The sequence below is a fragment of the Colobus angolensis genome, unplaced genomic scaffold (genome assembly GCF_000951035.1).
Source record: "Colobus angolensis palliatus isolate OR3802 unplaced genomic scaffold, Cang.pa_1.0 Scaffold44, whole genome shotgun sequence".
Lineage (NCBI taxonomy): Eukaryota > Metazoa > Chordata > Mammalia > Primates > Cercopithecidae > Colobus > Colobus angolensis.
In genome coordinates, this window is record NW_012117821.1 from 4,572,039 (window position 1) to 4,590,280 (window position 18,242).

Genomic DNA, 18,242 nt, shown 5'->3' on the forward strand with positions numbered 1-18,242 from the left:
AGTAGCTGGGATTACAGGTGTGTGCCACCACATCCTGCTAATTTTTGTATTTTTAGTAGAGATAGAGTTTTGTTATGTTGGCCAGGCTGGTCTCGAACTCCTGGTCTCAAGTGATCTGCCTGCCTTGGCCTCCCAAAGTGTTGGGATGACAGGTGTGAGCCACTGCGCCCAGCCTCTTCTCTCCCTTTTTACAGAGAAATAATCTTTATCTAATCGTGGAATGCAGTTTTAATTCATGCCAATGTATTGTGGACCACACCATCTAGTTCTTTTCTTTACTTGCAAGAACTTAAACAAAGATAAAGCCAACTTACTTTAACCAGAGCTCGCTTGATGACATGGCCAATATCTTGTCTCCACTCAGGAATGTCAGGATTGTGGTAATCCAGATTAGGAGAGAATGATAAAAGCTGGGACTGGAAATATTCTGCAGGGAGAGAGAGTGTTCAAGTGAGGCTAGGAGAGTGAGAAGAGAGAGGGTGTGACAGGTGTGGGGCTCCACCACCACTGTGCTTTCGGTAAAGCATCTACTGTTTCACCAGGCTTCTGCTAGAATTCCTCGTTCTCAGCTTGTTTCCTGACTTCTGAAATAAAGTAGAATTTGGTGATTAGAAGTAGATTTGTGCTCCTACCAGTTTTGTTAGTGCCTAAGATCTTAAGCCTTTCTTCCTGTATATTCTCTGAAATGAAAGACAAATACAAAACTCCAGAAGGAGACTTCTGCTCCTGTAGGTGGTACCATGCAGAGCCAACACAAAGCATTACCAATTTGGGCTTGGTTGGAATGGAGTCTTTTCACTTCTCCTTCCTTAATCCCTTTGCCCATTGTGCTAGAAACTGCCTCTGAGGATTAGAAAATAGGTTGAAACTTTGTATCTTGACCCGGTTGGTGAGTATACAGGTGTATTCACTTTGTGGTAATTCATAAAACTAAATACTTGTGCCCTGCACACTTCTGTATAAAATTTACAATTCAATTAAAATGTTTACTTTCAAAGAAACACACAAACCTTCCATGTGCCCCTCGAAGAGCCTGAGAAGCAAGTCTGCAGAAAGGTAGGAAAAGGAATTTACCTGGTGTGAGGCTGGAGGAACATAATCTGAGTCAGAGGATCACAAGCCTTCACTTAACTTCCTAGAAAACCACAGTGATAGTGGTTGTGTCTAAGAACCTGGGAGAGGTTGTGTGAAATGGCAGTAGAGGCACTTTCATTTATAATATTCTTAAGAATGGTTCTCCAGAGTTGAGAACAGGATAGTAGTCCTATTTACCACTCTTCTGCCCTAGTCCTAACTTATATTCTTAGCCTTATTATCCAGGTTTGCAGCAAATGATATTCAAATCTCTAACAATCAAGAAAGCCATCGGTTGTGAATAAGTCATCTCATTAACTGAGCAAGGAATCCTACAAGGCAGGGATCATGACTCCTGACCTTTGGAAATTGCTGGTCTTCATCTCACAAAGAGTGTGTCCTGCATATATGTTGTAGATACCTCGGCAGGACAAAAGATCTAGCCCCTTCTATGACAGTCTTTCCAGCTTGCATTTCCTTCCATTTGTGATAGGTGTCTTTATCTAAGGGGAACCCCAAACACGCTGTGAGGCAGACAGAACACAGGGGACAACAAATAGCTGATTGTGGTTTATGTCTCTTATAACCTCAATCTCTAGGTCGGAGGTAGGTTTGGAAGCTTCCTGTTGACCTATGTCATTTTCCCAGAGCCTGAGGAATTTCCACACACTCAATGATTGTAGGGAGAGTGGACAGAGGCAATTAACTGAGTGGGAAGGAGCATCACAGAACAATTTTCAGGGCTTACCATGAACTGCAATCTCTTTTGTGTCCTGGATAAGGGCATTCCCAGCAGCCACCTGGACTGTGATGGTGTTGGTTCCCTCTGCAAGGAATGTGAAGGAAATGCTGCTGTCCAAAGTGATGAGAGGCTACAAGAAGAAGTAACAATACTCATTCAGTCTTGTGTGGGATATGAACTTTCCTTCCTTTCCTGAAATTCTCAGGCTGTCATCCTAGCTTGCAAAAGAAAACAAACAAACAAACTTTATACAGTTTCTTAAAACTGTGATTACTCTTCCAGTATCTAGGAAGAGTATTAGTATACTTCAAACATGTTATAAACTGTTAAATTCTAGAAATAAGGATAAGACTGGGCATCCTGGACTTTGCATGTCCCTCTGCTCCTTCTCCTGGGGCAAAGTAGAAACAGCTTTGGTAACCTGTTCCTGTTGGCTTTGGGAATAGGAGATCATTTCCCTTCTCCTCCAGTATCTGGTGTCACTTATATTTTCATCCTATATTCCACTGGATTATGAGACCTTTCTGAGAAGTGATCACATAGTTATTTACTTCTGTGTTGCCCACCCTAAGCACATTGTTTTTCTTTCCTTTCTTTCTTTCTTTTTTTTTTTTGACAGAGTCTCACTCTGTCGCCTCACTCTGTCACCCAGGCTGGAATGCAGTGATAGGATGTCAGCTCACTGCAACCTCTGCCTCCTGGGTTCTAGCAATTCTCCTGCCTCAGCCTCCCTAGTAGCTGCGACAACAGGTGCATGCCACCACACCCAGCTAATTTTTTGTATTTTAGTAGAGACGGAGTTTCACTGTGTTGCCCAGGCTGATCTCAAACTCCTGAGCTCAGGCAATCCACCCATCTCGGCCTCCCAAAGTGCCAGGATTACAGACATGAGCCATTGTGCCCGGCCACACATTGCCCTTCATAGAGCGGAAAATATACGTAAATTAGATGCACCATCAGATTACTGACTTTTTATATTATTATATCTGGCATTTTTACCATTTTTAATAGGTTGGAAAATACACATACATATTGTGATCATTTATTAATCTTTTTCTCTTTCTGTTTTTTCCCTGAATAATCATAACAGATAGGAATTTCTTAAGGATGAAGAGAGAAATAGAATGCAGATATACCTCAGAATTCACAGAGGATTGGTTCCAGGACCCCTGTGTATACAAAAATCCATACATACTCCAGTCCCATTGTAGGCCCTCCATATCTGCAGGTCTTGCATTCTGCAAATGCTGTATTTTCAATCTAAGTTTGGTTGCAGATGTGGATCCTGATGATATGGAGGGTTAACTGTATTTCTTGAAAAAAAAAAAACAAACCTCACATATAAGTGGACCTGTACATTTCAAATCCTTGTTGTTCAAGGGTCAGCTCTAATTATATATTTTATTTTCCTGGAAAGAAGAATCTTGATTAAAAAGTAGATGCTTATTGGAGAGAAGAGAGTACAAATCTTCAGATTGTGAGTCATTATTCAGTGGGCATCTTACAGTCAGTGCCCTCTCAAATTCTCTGTTGTTTGGAAAGTAAGATGTAACAGTTGAAGGCTGATCTAAGGCAGCTGATAAAGAGATGTCATCGGGGCAGATGAGCAGACTTCCTCTCCTCTCTTTGTGTCAGGATGGCAGCAGGATGGAGAGTAGTAATGTAGCCCGTTGCAGAATGCACAGAGCTGCCCTTTAAGTGGGGCAGGACAGTCCTTCACAGCATACCCATGTATGGCCTGGATGCACGTGTACAAAACCCTGCAGAGGCTCCCAGCTGCAGCTTTCAGATGGTGTCCCTACTGTAATACTGAAATTCCTTTCTAGCTCAGAATTTTCAACTGGGCCTTTGAAACAATAATTTAATTTCTTCTGCTTTAAAATTCTATAGCTCTGTTTTATGATCAGGTTGACGGCTGGAGCTGGGCAGGATGACAGATACTGTCTTAAGCGTCTGACATATTTTATTTTCTATTTGGTAAATGAAAGAAGAAAGGGAGTATGGAAAGAGATATACTCCTTCCCTTAACTAAGGACAAACGTCAGAGTTCAGGCATTTTTTCCCATACTTATGACTGGGTGATGACACTTACATGGGTGTGACCTTCTGAATTCATTGATGAATGAAGTGTCAATAAGTTCTGACATGCGTATAAAATCCAAAGGGTCAACAGTGGCTGTTTATGGTCCCATTTGGAGAAGGGAGCTAAAGTCAAGCTGGGCTGAGCATAACAAATGTCAATCATGGCCATGGAATAAGGGAATAACAACATTATATAGTTATATTATTATATAGTGTGGCACAGAGTCACCATTTCTAGTGTAATTAGAACAGTGACTTGAAACTCACTCTGTTACTGTTTGAATCAATATCCTGAGGCAAAGTTTGTCCCCATTCTGGCCCTTACTTCTTTATCTGTTAAGTGAGTGGTTTGGGTTAGGTGATCTAGGTGATCTGTGAGGACTCATTCAGCAATTAGAATCTGTTGCATTGACAAATGGATTTAGGCAAAATTTCTAGTTTCTATTGGTCAGCCCATCAGGTCTTATCTGACAGAAAACCTTCAATCACTTCATTACCTTTGCTACATTCTTTAAAAAGAAAATGAGATATCTCTAAACACCCAACAGAATGGCTATATATATATAATATATATGATAATATCAAGTAATATTGAAGATGCAGGACAATTAGGACTCATAGAATTTTGGTGGAAATGTAAAATGGTAGAACAACTTAGGAGAATGGTAGAAGCATTTAGGAAAATGTTTAGTTTTGTAAGAAATTGCAAGAACTTTTTCCAAAGTGGTGTGATAGTGACAGGAGGCAGCCAAATGCCTAGGCAGATAGGGGCAGGTACCCAGTGAAACCCCACCTCCAAGCCAAAGACAGTTTAAAGCCTGAAAGCCAAATTACAAGTTAAATCTTTGGCCTGGATTGAAAACTTGTCTTCCTGTTTGGTGCGCTTTCTCTGATTGATCCCTATCCTTCACCTATTTTACATATACCTACCCTTTCCTAGTTGGTTTTCTACACTGTCATGCCACCTTTGAGTAGTGTCTTCACTTGATCCTTTTTTGCATATTCACAAATGAATCAGCACACAATCCCCATCCTGTGTCTGTAAAGACCCTAGACTAAGTTGGTAGAGAAGAAGACGGCCTGACTTCTGGGAGGAGACAGCCTGACTTGAAGTCAGGGAGGAGATGATCTGCCCTTCCTGTCCCCTCTCCAGCTCCCCTCTCTGCTGAGAGCTGTTTCCATTGCTCAATAAAATTCTCTGCCTTCATCATCCTTCAATGGTCCGTGTGACCTCATTCTTCTTGGATGCCAGACAAGAGTTCAAGACCCACCGAGTGTGGGTCCCCAGAAAGACTGTCACACTGGTCCTTTATTCGCAGCGCAGAGGACAGCTGCCCCACGTGACAAGGCAAGGGGCTAACTGAGCTGCTAACACGCCACTGTCCACAGATGGTGGAGTTAAGGAGCACTGTAACAACCCCTCTGAGGCTTCAGGGTTGCAAGCACCCTCACCTGGGGCTGCTGTGTTCCCCCTGAGGTGACACACCTGGTCTGGCCATGGGCCCTCCATGGAGCTTCTCCTGTGTCAGCACCTGGAGAGTCTGGCCAGATCCCACACTCACCCGCTCACATGCTCCCTCCCACAAGGGGTTGAGCACCCTGGGCCAGTAGAGGGAGTGCCCCTGCTGCGAGTTCAGTGAAGGGGCCAAGAAAATTCCTCCATCAATTGTACCGTATGTATATTTTATGATTTGGCAACTACAACCCTAAGAATTTAGTCAAGAGAAAAGAAGATGCAAGTACACAAACAAAAAAATAAATGTTCATAGTGGCTTATTCATAGCAGCCCAAAATAGGAAATAGCCCAGGAATTCATTAGCAGGAAATTTAGTAGGAAATAAATAAATACTGATATATATGTATAATCGGTGTTTGTGTATGTATGTGTGTGTGTGTATAATCAGTATGGATAAATCCCCAAACCAGCAAATCTAATTTTTTATGAAAAAACAGAATAGTGGTTGGTTCTGGAGACTGCGCTGGAGATTGACTGAGAAGGGGGACTGGGCTGGAGATTGACTAAGAAGGGGCATGAGAGGACTTTCAGGAAGTTTGGATTACACAGGTGAATGTCTTTTCCAAAACTCAGTAAGTACACACTGTTGAATTTTGCATTCCATTGTTGATAGGATTTATACCCCCACAGGGGTAAAAGTGTAAAGAAATATTCAACTATAGTTAACAATTCACAAGCTGAATCATTTAGGACAAAGAATATAGGTGTCTTAAATTTACTTTGAAATGAATAAAACATCAAGATAGACTAATAGATATATACAGAAGGATGGACAGATAGACATGTGATAGAGCAAGTATAGCAAATGTTAATGGTGGACCACAGGTGGTGTGTATGTGGATGTTCACTGCACAGCTCTTTCAGCTTCCCGTCTTGTTTTACTGCCTTCAACTATTTCTCATCTTTTCCCACCTATGACTACCAGGCATTTTTCTCCCTTAATAGTTTTCTCTTTAGAGAATCTTCACTACTTTCAGCTCATCTTCTTCAGCTCTCAGTAGTATACATGGCCCTCTCTCCTTTTTCTGCCTTCTCTTCTTAAGATTCACTGGGTTGGTGCTGTCCTGGGCAATGGAATCTCTTCTGAGAGGAATGGAATTCCTCCTGTCCTAGCAGATTTGATCTTGTCTCCATCTGGCTGTTTCCCTAGGAGATCCAGGGCCCAGCAAGGGTGCAGGGATGCAGGGCAAAGGGAATGCCATCTGAAGTAAGAGAGTATGTGCCCTCCTGCCAGCCAGTCAGGGCACTGAGCCACAGCAAACAAACTGTGCTGAATGGGAACACTTGGTCCCCAGGTGGCAAGCCACAGACTCTTGTGTCGGGGAAATGGCAGGAGCTAATTTTGTTTTCCAAACTGCTTTTGTTTCTCATCAGCTGTTATGGCAGCATGGTTGATTTTACCTTCCTTGCAAAGCTGGAACACTCAACAGGATTCTTGAGTTCTTCATCAGCCACTGATATCTGGTGCCCAATGCTAAATTAAATCAAGTATTTTAAGGTTCATTTGCTCAAATATATTAGACAAGCAGACACATTTATTAAGCCAGACCTCTGTTAATCCCAGCAAATTGGCCTTTCAGAGCCCCACAAATCCAACAGGCAGCTGATTGACTTCTCTGTCTCTGTGCTTCATCCAATCTACAGAGCCAGCCCACAGCGAGGCCCCTTAGAAAAATACCTCATGCCCTCCCTAGGCTGTGAGCTACATCCCTCCCCACAGAGAATCCCTCATGTGCGACAGGTCACATATTATCCACTGAGCCTGGCAAGAAATCGACAAAGCACTGTGTGACTATTTAGTTATGAGATTTCCACTTGACTAATGGAACTAAGCAAGCTGCAGGGAAATCTTTGGATGCAGCCTACATCAGTTTCCCAGACACAGTAAGTCAAGTTAATAGTGTACATTCTAAAATCTCTGCAATTTAAAATGCATACCTTGATAACAGCTGCCAGTCCCAAATTGGACAGATTATGCAGTCACTATGCTTGCCTTATTTAAAACCTTCAGCAGATGATATAGTAATGTGTGCAAAGTGCTCACCATACAAAGCACAAAGCCTGGATATATAATTATGGATCTACCATGTTTAGAACTATATAAAACATCTTAAAGAAATAAGCAAAGAAGCAAAGAAATAAAGCAAAATACTATCTAGAGCTACTAGTTTTAAACTGAAACTAAACTAGTGATATAAGATAGAACCAAATTCATGGTTCTATTCACTACTTTGGTTTAAAACTAAACTAGTAGCTACGGATGCTAAAGCAAAGAAATGAAGCCAAATAGTATAGTAAACTAGTAGTTTAAAGCTAAACTAATAGTTATAGATACTATTTGGCTTTATTCCTTTGTCTTTGTGTGTTTTTAAAGGAGAAAAATGACTGGTGGTAATCGGTGGGAAAAGACGATAAATAGTTGAAGGTAGTAAACCAAAACTCCCATACTTTTATGCCTATGGGATTAATGTGAAAATTCACAAGTTAGAAAAACACTTTTCCTCAAATACAGATACACTAACAGACACACGTAAATACATCCAAAACCTCTTTGACAGTATCTGTCTAAAGCATCACTGTCCACGAATCTGGCTCTATCCTGTATCACACTACCCTAAATCAGAATTTTTGTGACAAAAGCATCAATTTTTATCATTCAAAGCCATCTATCTTCCTCACCTTTTAGCATTTTCTCCAACTTCTGCCCAAATGAATCCTTTAACTTTGGCTGAATTAGTCTAACACCCCCAAAGCCTAACCTCTACACAAAAATCCCCCTCTTTCCTCTCTGCCTCAATTCTACTGCTCCTTCTATGCCAGCTTAGGCTCAACTTTGTATATGACTCACTCCACGACCGACAATGTCTCTATATCCATCACTCCCTAGGCTGCTTGACTTAGCCAGTAATTTTACATTCCTATTGCATACCTGCTTTTATCTATTCTTGAATTTTACCCTCATATTCTCAAATAGATTACATGTTTTTTGAAAGCAACAAACGGAATTTACACTGCTTTGTATTCCACACAACATGTAGCACAAACTACAGGCTCTTAAAAAGATCCACAAAAGTACTGATGGAATTTCACATTGCCCACTGATAGACTGGTAGGCACATGTGTCTACACTTGGATTTCAGAAATTCTTGCTCTTTTCTATTTGCTTATACAACATATTTGTTTGTCACTTATTGCATATGTGCTCATTGTGCTTTCTTATTGGGGATATAATCTCCTTGAAGGTAAGGAGAATGTCATATGTGTTTTTCTATCCCTAATATCAGCAAGCAAAAGTCTGATTATAAAGGCAGGATGCCATATCACTCTTATCAGTAGGGTGACTTCATTTAACTACTTACGTAGTAACCTGGTCACACAAACACAAACACATAAAAACAGCCATAAACATCACCTTCCAAGGTTATTTCCTTAATTGTATTCTCTGTAAAATGGGATAATTTCTGTTTCATCAGTGATGTTCTGATAACAATAAAACAATGTGTATGAAGAGATCAGTACATAATGAGTACCAGAAATATATACTCAAAATTAGTATTAGTTTCTTTTACAGGTCAGTTGCTAGTCAAAGGGAACCAAATAGCTCTAAAATCGCAGCACTCCCTATATACGTAGGGACGTTCATTCATTTGCCAGCTAAAGATAGGACTCATTGGATCAACTACTGGGGATCATGGCCATCTTGGTGTGTTTCTGGCATGGTGTTAGCAAATAGCACTGCACTGAAAAGGCACCTCTTTCAAAGGGACCAAGTAAACATTTTTAGAAATTGGAGTGTAACCTGTGGAAGCAAGTCAGACTTTTAACCTAAACACAAATGTTATTTACGCAAATGATGAGCACAACAGTGACTAACACTTCCAAATGCTCGGATGTGTTCTAAACACTTTCTATGGCTTTCTTTACTTAATCCTTGCAGCAATACTTGATCACAGATACTACTGTTATTACTCAGACATTACAAACAATAAAACTGAGACTCAAAGAAATTAAATGCTTTGACTTGACTAAAGGCATACAGTAAAGAAGATTCGGTCTGGACTCCAACCTAGGTTTGTCTTGTTCTGCAACCACTCTATTCTACCGCCTCTCATGTATTGTCATTCTCTTGGTTGTTTGGGAACAAAACCACCTACTAAGACCTCTGGGACCTGGGTATTTGTGCAGCATTTCATGCTCAAAATTTTGGATTAAAAATTCCTAACCAAGGGAATACCTCTCGTCACTATTAATTTAAAAACATAAAACTATAATGCCAATATGTAATTTAAAAATGCCCTCTCGTAATATGGCATAATATATATGAGGTAGGTATCAGATAGATAGATAGATAGATAGATAGATAGATAGATAGATAGATAGATAGATAGATAATACAAGTGGAGAGACAGAGAGATACACAGTAGATTTCAAATAATAACTAAGTCATGTTCATATGTTACATATTATAGTATCCTTGCTTTAGAGAAATTGATACAAACTCAAATTAAGTTAAATTCAATTTAACACAGATATTATTGCAGAAATATAAACTAGAATCCCCAATGGCTTTGTTCATTTATTTGTTTTTAATCAAATATCTATTAGACACTGCATGGCATTTCAGGTCTTAGAAACAGCACTCAAAGAAAAAAATAGGGCTGTAGAGAAACGTTGTGTCTTCCGTTCCCCGCAGGCCGCTGACTAAATCACTGTGTTGGTAACAGTCAAGAACTGCCCTTCTTGCACATAGAAGTTTCTTAGAAAAGATCATCAGGTAAATGAGCTCAACAAGAAAGAATTCTCTGACTTGACAGCCAAACCCTCAAATCTGCACAGGAGAAATGAACTTAAAATCCTCCTCTTTCTAACTTCTCCCTGAACAATTTTCTCTTTTTCCTTCACTATGTATATCTGCTGGTCTTTGAGGCACAATTTTAAATTATGTAACCTCCAGGAGATAAACACCTCTAGTGGTGCAGCTAAGGCATCTGGGGCTGAGGAGAGTGCACGATAAATGGGAATTAGTAGACCCAGGTTTGAGGTCTGCTCTGCAACTAACCAAGTGTTTGAATTTGGGATGTTCATCTCAGACAGGGAGTTTAACTTCTCTAATGTACCAAACAGGGCTTTTATTAAATGACCTACCCTTCGATTTTCCTGGTGAAGAATAATCCCAGAAATGCAAATGCATTAGTCATCTATACTGAAAAATTAACTTGAAAATATGAGGCACAAATAATGCAAAAAGAAAAGGGTTCCTTGGTCCATAAATCTTGCTCTATATTTTACCAAACCATGCTAAATATAAGTTCTAATAACGTCATAAAAAGCATCCATTTATTGAGTACATAGTGTGTACCAAGCCAATAGTATAGCTTTACTATATATTTATGCCATACAATAGCATAGTTTTCACAACAATAAAGTTGAGATAGGCATTATTCTTTCCACTTTATGGTGAGCCAATTACAGTTTAGGACAGATAATTTTATCAAGCTCTCACACAACTAAGAAGTAGCAGTTCTGGAAATTTAACCCATGAAACCCTAAATCCAAGGTCCGTGTTCTCTCCACTGCATCATGCTGCCTCCCTAAACAAGATCGGGGATAAGTTATCTCCCATTTACACAGGAGTGAGGGTGGGGTGAAGTTCTCTTTGGTTGTTATCGACCAGAAACTGAATATTTATTTCCCTTCTCTTTAGATATTCAACATTTCCAACTCTGATGTTGTACCTTACTTAAATTATGTTTTTTAAGTGAAAGCTTTCTCTAGAATAAGCAATGCCAATCACATTATGAGTTTTCAAAAAAAACAAAACAAAACAAAAAAAACAGGGTTTTCAAAACACACACACACACACACACACACACACACACACACACACATCTGAGAGTTCAGAACTCCAGGAGTATTCATAGGAAGCCCCCTTGACTTCGTGAATTTTATCATCAGTAGGTGACTATGTATACCCAGCAAATGTTAAAGAAGGTTATAGGGTTATAGCAGGGGAGGGGGAAAATAATTATTTTGAAATACACATCAGAGCACTATGTCCTTTTAAACAAGGTCTGCTCTCAGAAGAAACTTATAAATCAGAGCCTAAACTGCAGGGGTTTTATAGTCTAACTAAGCTACGGGCAGTAAAATGCACAATGCCAGCCCACTTTATCCTTCCATGTGGGAAGGATATGTGGGAGAACATAGATACCTACAGCCCACTCTAAATAATCTAACCATCCTGAGGGATCAGGAGAGGGAGAACAAACAGAAACACCTGTAAATGCCTGAGACCTAATGATAGGTTGATAGAAAGCTTCCCCTCCTTCCACATCTTAACACCACATGACTAAAGACTTATTTATAGCCATTCCTTTCACCCAGTATATCATGTCCAGTTATGAAGAAAAAAATTACGAGGCATACTAAAGGGAAAAAACATAGAAGACACAGAGAAGGTATCAGAGTCAGATATAACAGGGATGATGCAATGACCAGAGCAGTAATTTCAAACAAATTTAATTAATGTGCTAAAAGATTTAATGGATAAGGTAGACAGCAGCCCAAAACAGATGAGCAATGTAAACAGAAAGTTGAAAATTCTAAGATAGAAAAGAAATGCTAGAGATCAAAAACACGGTGCTTGAAATTTAAAAATGCCTTTGATGTGTTTATTAGTAGACTGAACACAGCTTAGGAAGAATCTCTGAGCTTGAGAACATCTCAATAGAAAATGCCAAAACTGAAAAGCAAAAAGAACAATAAGTTAAAAAAAAAAAAAGAAAAAAGAAAAAAGAAAAGAATATCCAAGAATGAGGAACAACTAAAAATGGTATAAATGCATGTAATGTGAATAACAGAAAAAGAAACAGAAAAAAATCTGAAATAACAATAACTGAGAATCACAGCAAAGTAATGTCAGACAACAAACCACAGACACACAAAAATCAGAGAACACTGAGATAGATAAATGCTGAAAAATCTACACCTAGATGTATCATTTTCAAACTACAAAAAAAATCAAAGATTAAGAAAAAAAATCACAAGAAAAGCTAGAGGAAATAAACACCTTACCTATAAAGGAGAAGAGATAAGAATTATGTCCAACTTCTCCCCAGAAACCATGTAAGCAAGAAGAAAGTAGACAGACATATTTAAAGGGTTGAGGGAAAAAAACTCTGCCAATCTAGAATTCTGTACCCTGCAAAATTATCCATCAAAAGTGAAGAAGAAAAGAATGTTTTCTCAAACAAAGCAAACATTAATAAACTTGTCAGTAGATCTGTTTTGCAAAAATCATTAAAGTTTCTTCAGACAGAAAGAAATATGGGTCAGAAACTTGAACCACATGAAGAAAGGAAGAACAATGAAGAAGAATAAATGGAGGCAAAATTGTTTGACCCAGCAATCCCATTAATGGGTATATACCCAAAGGATTACAAATCATTCTACTATAAAGACACATGCACATGTATGTTTATTGCAGCACTATTCACAATAGCAAAGGGTTGGAACCAACCCAAATGCCCATCAATGGTAGACTGGATAAAGAAGATGTGGCACATATACACCATGGAATACTATGCAGCCATATAAAAGGATGAGTTCATGTCCTTTGCAGGAACATGGATGAAGCTGGAAACCATCATTCTCAGCAAACTAACACAAGAACAGAAAACCAAACACTGCATATCCTCACTCATAAGTGGGAGTTGAACAACGAGAACACACGGACACAGGCAGGGGAACATCACACACTGAGGCCTGTCAAGGGATATGGGGGGCTAAGGGAGCAATAGCATTAACAGAAAATACCTAATGTAGATGACAGGTTGATGGGTGCAGCTAAGCACCATGGCACGTGTATACCTATGTAACAAACCTGCATGTTCTTCACATGTACCCCAGAACTTAAAGTATAACAAAAAAAAAGAAAGAAAACTATTATTCTTAATTGACTTAACAGAAAATATTTGTTCAACATAATAATACCAACATATATCTTATGTATGTTTATATACAAGTTAAATGAGTGACAACAGTGAGAGAAGAGGCAAGAGACAAGAATTTATAATTATTTTTACTAAAAGTCACTCTCACTACTATTGAAGCCATATAGTGTTATTTAAAATGGGATTAGATTTGTTGTAAATGTATATAGCGAATTCTAGGGCACTCATTTTAAAAAGTTTTTTAAAAGTATGAGTGATAAACAAACAAAAAAAAATCAATAAGGACATAGTTGATTTTAATAATGCCATCAATCAACTGGACATAATTAACATCTATAGATTGCTTTATCAGACAACAGCAGAATACACATTCTTCTAAAGCCTAAGTAGAACATCCACTGAACTAGACCACATCCTGGGCCATAAAACACACTTTAACCAATATGAAAGAATAGACATCATACAATGTCTGCTCTCAGATCACAATTAAATTGAGCAATAAATAATGAACAGAAAGATAAGTAGAAAGTCCAAAAATACATGGAGATTAAACAAGACACATCTAAATAACACATTAGTCAAAAAATAAATGTCAAGAGAAACTAAAAAGTATTTTCAACTAAATGAAAATTTAAAAAAACTAACATTTGTGGGATGCAGTAAAAGCAGTACTTAGAAGGAAATTTATAGCATTGAGTGTATATATTAAAAAGAAGAAATATCTAGAATCAGTCATCTAACCTCCCATCTCAGGAAACAAGAAAAAAAAAAAAACTCCAAGTTAAGCAGAAAAAAGAAATAATAAAAACTAGAACAGAAATCAATGGAATTGAAAATAGGAAATCAATAGAGAAAAACAAGTAAAAAAATCTGGTTCTTTGAAAATATCAATAAAGTTGATAAGCCTCTAGCCAGGCTAATTAAGAAAAAAGAGAGGGGACACAAATTACTAATATCCAAAATGAAAGAGGGGACATCACTACAAATCTTATAGATATTAAAATGATGACAAAGGGGTAATATAAACACTTCTATGGCCACAACTTTGATAACCCAGATGAAACAGATCAATTTCTTGAAAGACACAATCTGATAAAACTCACACAGGATGAAAAATTGTATTTGAATACAACTGTACCTATTAAATAAATTGAATCAGTAATTAATAACTCTGCTAAAGAGAAAACACTAGGTCCAGATGGTTTTACTAGCAAATTCTACTAAACATTTAAGGGAGAAATTATGCCAATTTTCCACATTATTTTTCAGAAAATAGAAGAGGATAGAATATTTTCTAACTCATTTACTCAACCAAATACCAAAATCAACCATCAACCAAATACCAAATATAACCAAATACCAAAATCAGGTAAATATATTACAAGAAAGGAAAACTAAAGATCAATAATTCTCAGGAACAAAGATGTAAAAATCCTCAATAAAACATTAGCAAATTGAATCCAATCATGTATAAAAAATTATACTCCATGACCAATATCAGAATTTATCCCAAGGCTGGTTCAATGTTTAAACATCAATTAATGTAATCCATCACATCAGCAAACTAAAGAAAAAAGAACATGATCATATTAACCTATGCAGAAAAAGCATTTAACACAATCCAACACCCATTTGTAACAACTCTCAGTAATCTAAGAATAGAGGGGAACTTCCCCAAGATGATAAAGGATATCTACAAAAAACCCTATAGCAAACATCATAATTAATGGTGTGAAATTATAAGCTTTCCCACTAAGATCAGAAACAAAGCAAGGATGTTCCCTCTCACCACTTCTTTTCAACATTGTACTGGAAGTCCTGGCTAATGCAATAAGACAAGAAAATAAACAAAAGTTATACTGATTGGGAAAGAGGAAAGAAAACTATTTGTTCATAGCTGATATGATTGCTTATGTAGGCATCTAAGAGAATCAACAACAACAAGCAAAAATCTCCTGGGACAAATACATAATTATAGCAAGGTTACAGGATACAAAGTTCACATATAAGAGTTGATCACTTTCCTATATACCAACAATGAGCAAGTGTGATTTGAGTTAAGAACACGATACCAAGGAGCTTCAAGATGGCTGACCAAAGGCAGCTCGTACTCGTCTTCTCCACAAAGAAGAACCAAAAATAGTGACTAGACAATCACACTTTGAATAGGTCATCTAAGAAAGAATCCTGGAGTTCAACAGAGAAGTAACAGGAAGCACATAAAGCAGTGAAGGACATGGAAGCAAGGCAGTCTGCTTGGCCAGGATCGGCTGGGGGTTTGGAGAGATTGTCCAATGTGGATAGGGACTCCCCAATATGAGAAAAGGGTAAGTGAGAGACCTCCAGAAGTCCACATCCTCACCATGGACTCCTACGATCCTAGCCACTGGAGAGCCCCTTGACTATCGTGGGCCCTGAAACTGAAATAAAAAGCTCCCTGTAGACTGCAATGTCAGTGCTCCAGAGAGGGAGCTCACACTGGCTTCCACACATCCCAAGTCTAAAGTAGCTGCAGCAAGGTGTCATTTTGAGAACCCAGATTCCAACAGACTTCACCCTGCTCTGAGGCCCAACAGCGACTACATCTCCTTATTCCTGGAGCCCTATTGACATCCTCCACAGGCAGTCACCACTGCACCTAGCTGCTGCTGTGAGGACTGAGGCACAGACCACTGGTAATGATCACACTTGCCACCATCAGCAGAGCCACTGTGCATTTTCTTGCACCCAGACAGAGACCCTCTCCCCACCCACAGCTGCCATTACTGAGGGCTGCTGCCATGGGCTGGGAGGTGAGTGAAGTGTGGGCTGTGAATGAAGTTGAGGCTAAGATATGAGTGAAGCACCAGTTGCCAATGAGGTGGCTGAAGTGCAAGTGAAATATAAGCTTCTGCCACCTAGGCTAAGATACAAGGAAAATATGTATTTCCCACCCACCTGACTATGGCTGCCACTAAAAGCAATCCTGCGCTCCCCGGTATCAGGGCTGCAGCACAACCACTCCCATTCCCCAGCCTAAGCATCCCACCTGGGGTTTGGAGATGACCCCACCACTGTCTACCACAGCCACTACCTGCATGTGCACCAGGGGGCCTGAGAGTAGGACTTCTTAGCCTGGCTCTGCCCTCCCCTGAAGCCAGAGGACTCAATCTGAGAGTCTGAGAGTCTGGGGATCACACTGCCTAGTCTACCACAACCAGTAACTCAGCACTCCTCCCAGACACCTGAGGTTGGGCCCACCACCCTGCCACTACCACCAGGTTGGGCCCACCATCCTGCCACTACCACCAGAGCTGGCACCCATCTGTATTCACTGATTGTAGATATGAAGACTAAACCACTAAGCCCATTGCAGCCACCACTAACATTAGTGGAAGCTGCTCAAGACCCAGAGGGTTATCCTGCCACTTGCTACTACCATCACCTACACCACACCTCCTGCCCAAGGGGCACAGAACCCACTCACCACCTGGTGCACCACTACACCTACCAGCAAGACACTTGGAGGCCCAGAAATCAGTGCAGTTGGGCCTTCTAACACCAAGGCCAACACACCACCCTGAGGCCCCTAAATAGGCACAAGCAGCCCACTGCTGCTACCTTAGGACCCCAAATCCTGGCCCACCTGGCATCCCAGTCCCTAGCAAAAAATTTCCACAGTCTTCACTAATAACTGCCCCCAGTACAGCAAGGGAATCGCAGCTGCCACTGATTCTATATAAGGCAAAAGAAATTATACAGACACTATACTAATACATGCACCCAGAATCAAAGCCAAAGTGCCCTACTCAACCAACACCATAAAAACACCTTCAGGAAAAAGTCCCTCCCAACAAAAGCAAATTCAAAAAATTGAAAGATGTGACCATTACACCAGCTGCACAGATATCAACGTAAGGACACAGAAAACATGAAAAAGCAAGAAAAAGTGACAACTCTGAAGGAACACAATATTCTCCAGTAACAGATCCCAATCAAACAAAACAATTATAAAATCCAAAAAAAGGAATTCAAAATATTGATTTGAAAGAAGCTCTGTGAGATAAAAAAGAGAATTCAAAAATGCAAAGGAAAAGAAATCAGAAAACCAATTCATGATATGAATGAGAAATTTACCAAAGAGATACTATTAAAAAAATGCAGACAAATTCTGAACAGAAGAACCCACCAAATGAAAGACAAAATATATTTGAAAGCTTTAATAGACTAAATCAAGCAGAAGAAAGGAGCTCAGATCCTGAAAACAGGTCTTTGGAAATAACCCACTGAGACAAAAATTTTAAGGGAATAATTTTTAAAAAATGAGCAAAACTTATGTGCTATATGGAACACCATAAAATGAGCAAATATTCAAATTGCTGGTATGCCAGAAGATAAAAAGAAAATGAAAGAATTACAAAATCTTTTTAACAAAATAATTGCTGAAACTTTTCCCAAGTCTAGCAAGAGATTTAGATATTCAGATTCAGGAGGCTCCGATAGTTCCAAAAAGATGAAAAGCAAAAAGATCTTCTTTATGCCACACTATAGTCAAACTTTTAAAAGTCAAAGACAAATACAGAATTCAAAAAATAGGCAAAGGAAAATATCTAGTTACTTATAAATGAACCCTCATTCAAACAAGAGTGGATTTGCCATCAGAAATCTTATAAACCAGGAGAGAATAGGATGATATATTCAAACAGCTGAAAGGAAAATACTGTCAACCAAGAATATTATACCTAACAAAGATATTCTTCATAAATGAAGAATTGAAATATTTCCCAGACAAGCAAAAGTTGACAGAATTAATCACCACTAGATTTGCCATATTAGAAATTCTTAAGAAAATCCTGTGAAAGAGAAATAAAGAAGGAATCAAGAAAGCAAGAGGGAA

General features: G+C 39.1%; 1 protein-coding gene across 1 annotated transcript in view; it reads right to left on the reverse strand.

The window, feature by feature from the left end:
* The window catches only part of SORCS3 (sortilin-related VPS10 domain containing receptor 3), a 617,501-nt gene that overhangs the window by 17,690 nt on the left and 581,569 nt on the right, over positions 1 to 18,242 (reverse strand). Inside the window, exons 21-22 of the mRNA XM_011957327.1 lie at positions 1,823 to 1,946; positions 315 to 427 (exon numbers count right to left, since the gene is read on the reverse strand). Coding sequence (XP_011812717.1) covers positions 315 to 427; positions 1,823 to 1,946 — 237 coding nt within the window. The remainder of the gene's footprint in view (positions 1 to 314; positions 428 to 1,822; positions 1,947 to 18,242) is intronic.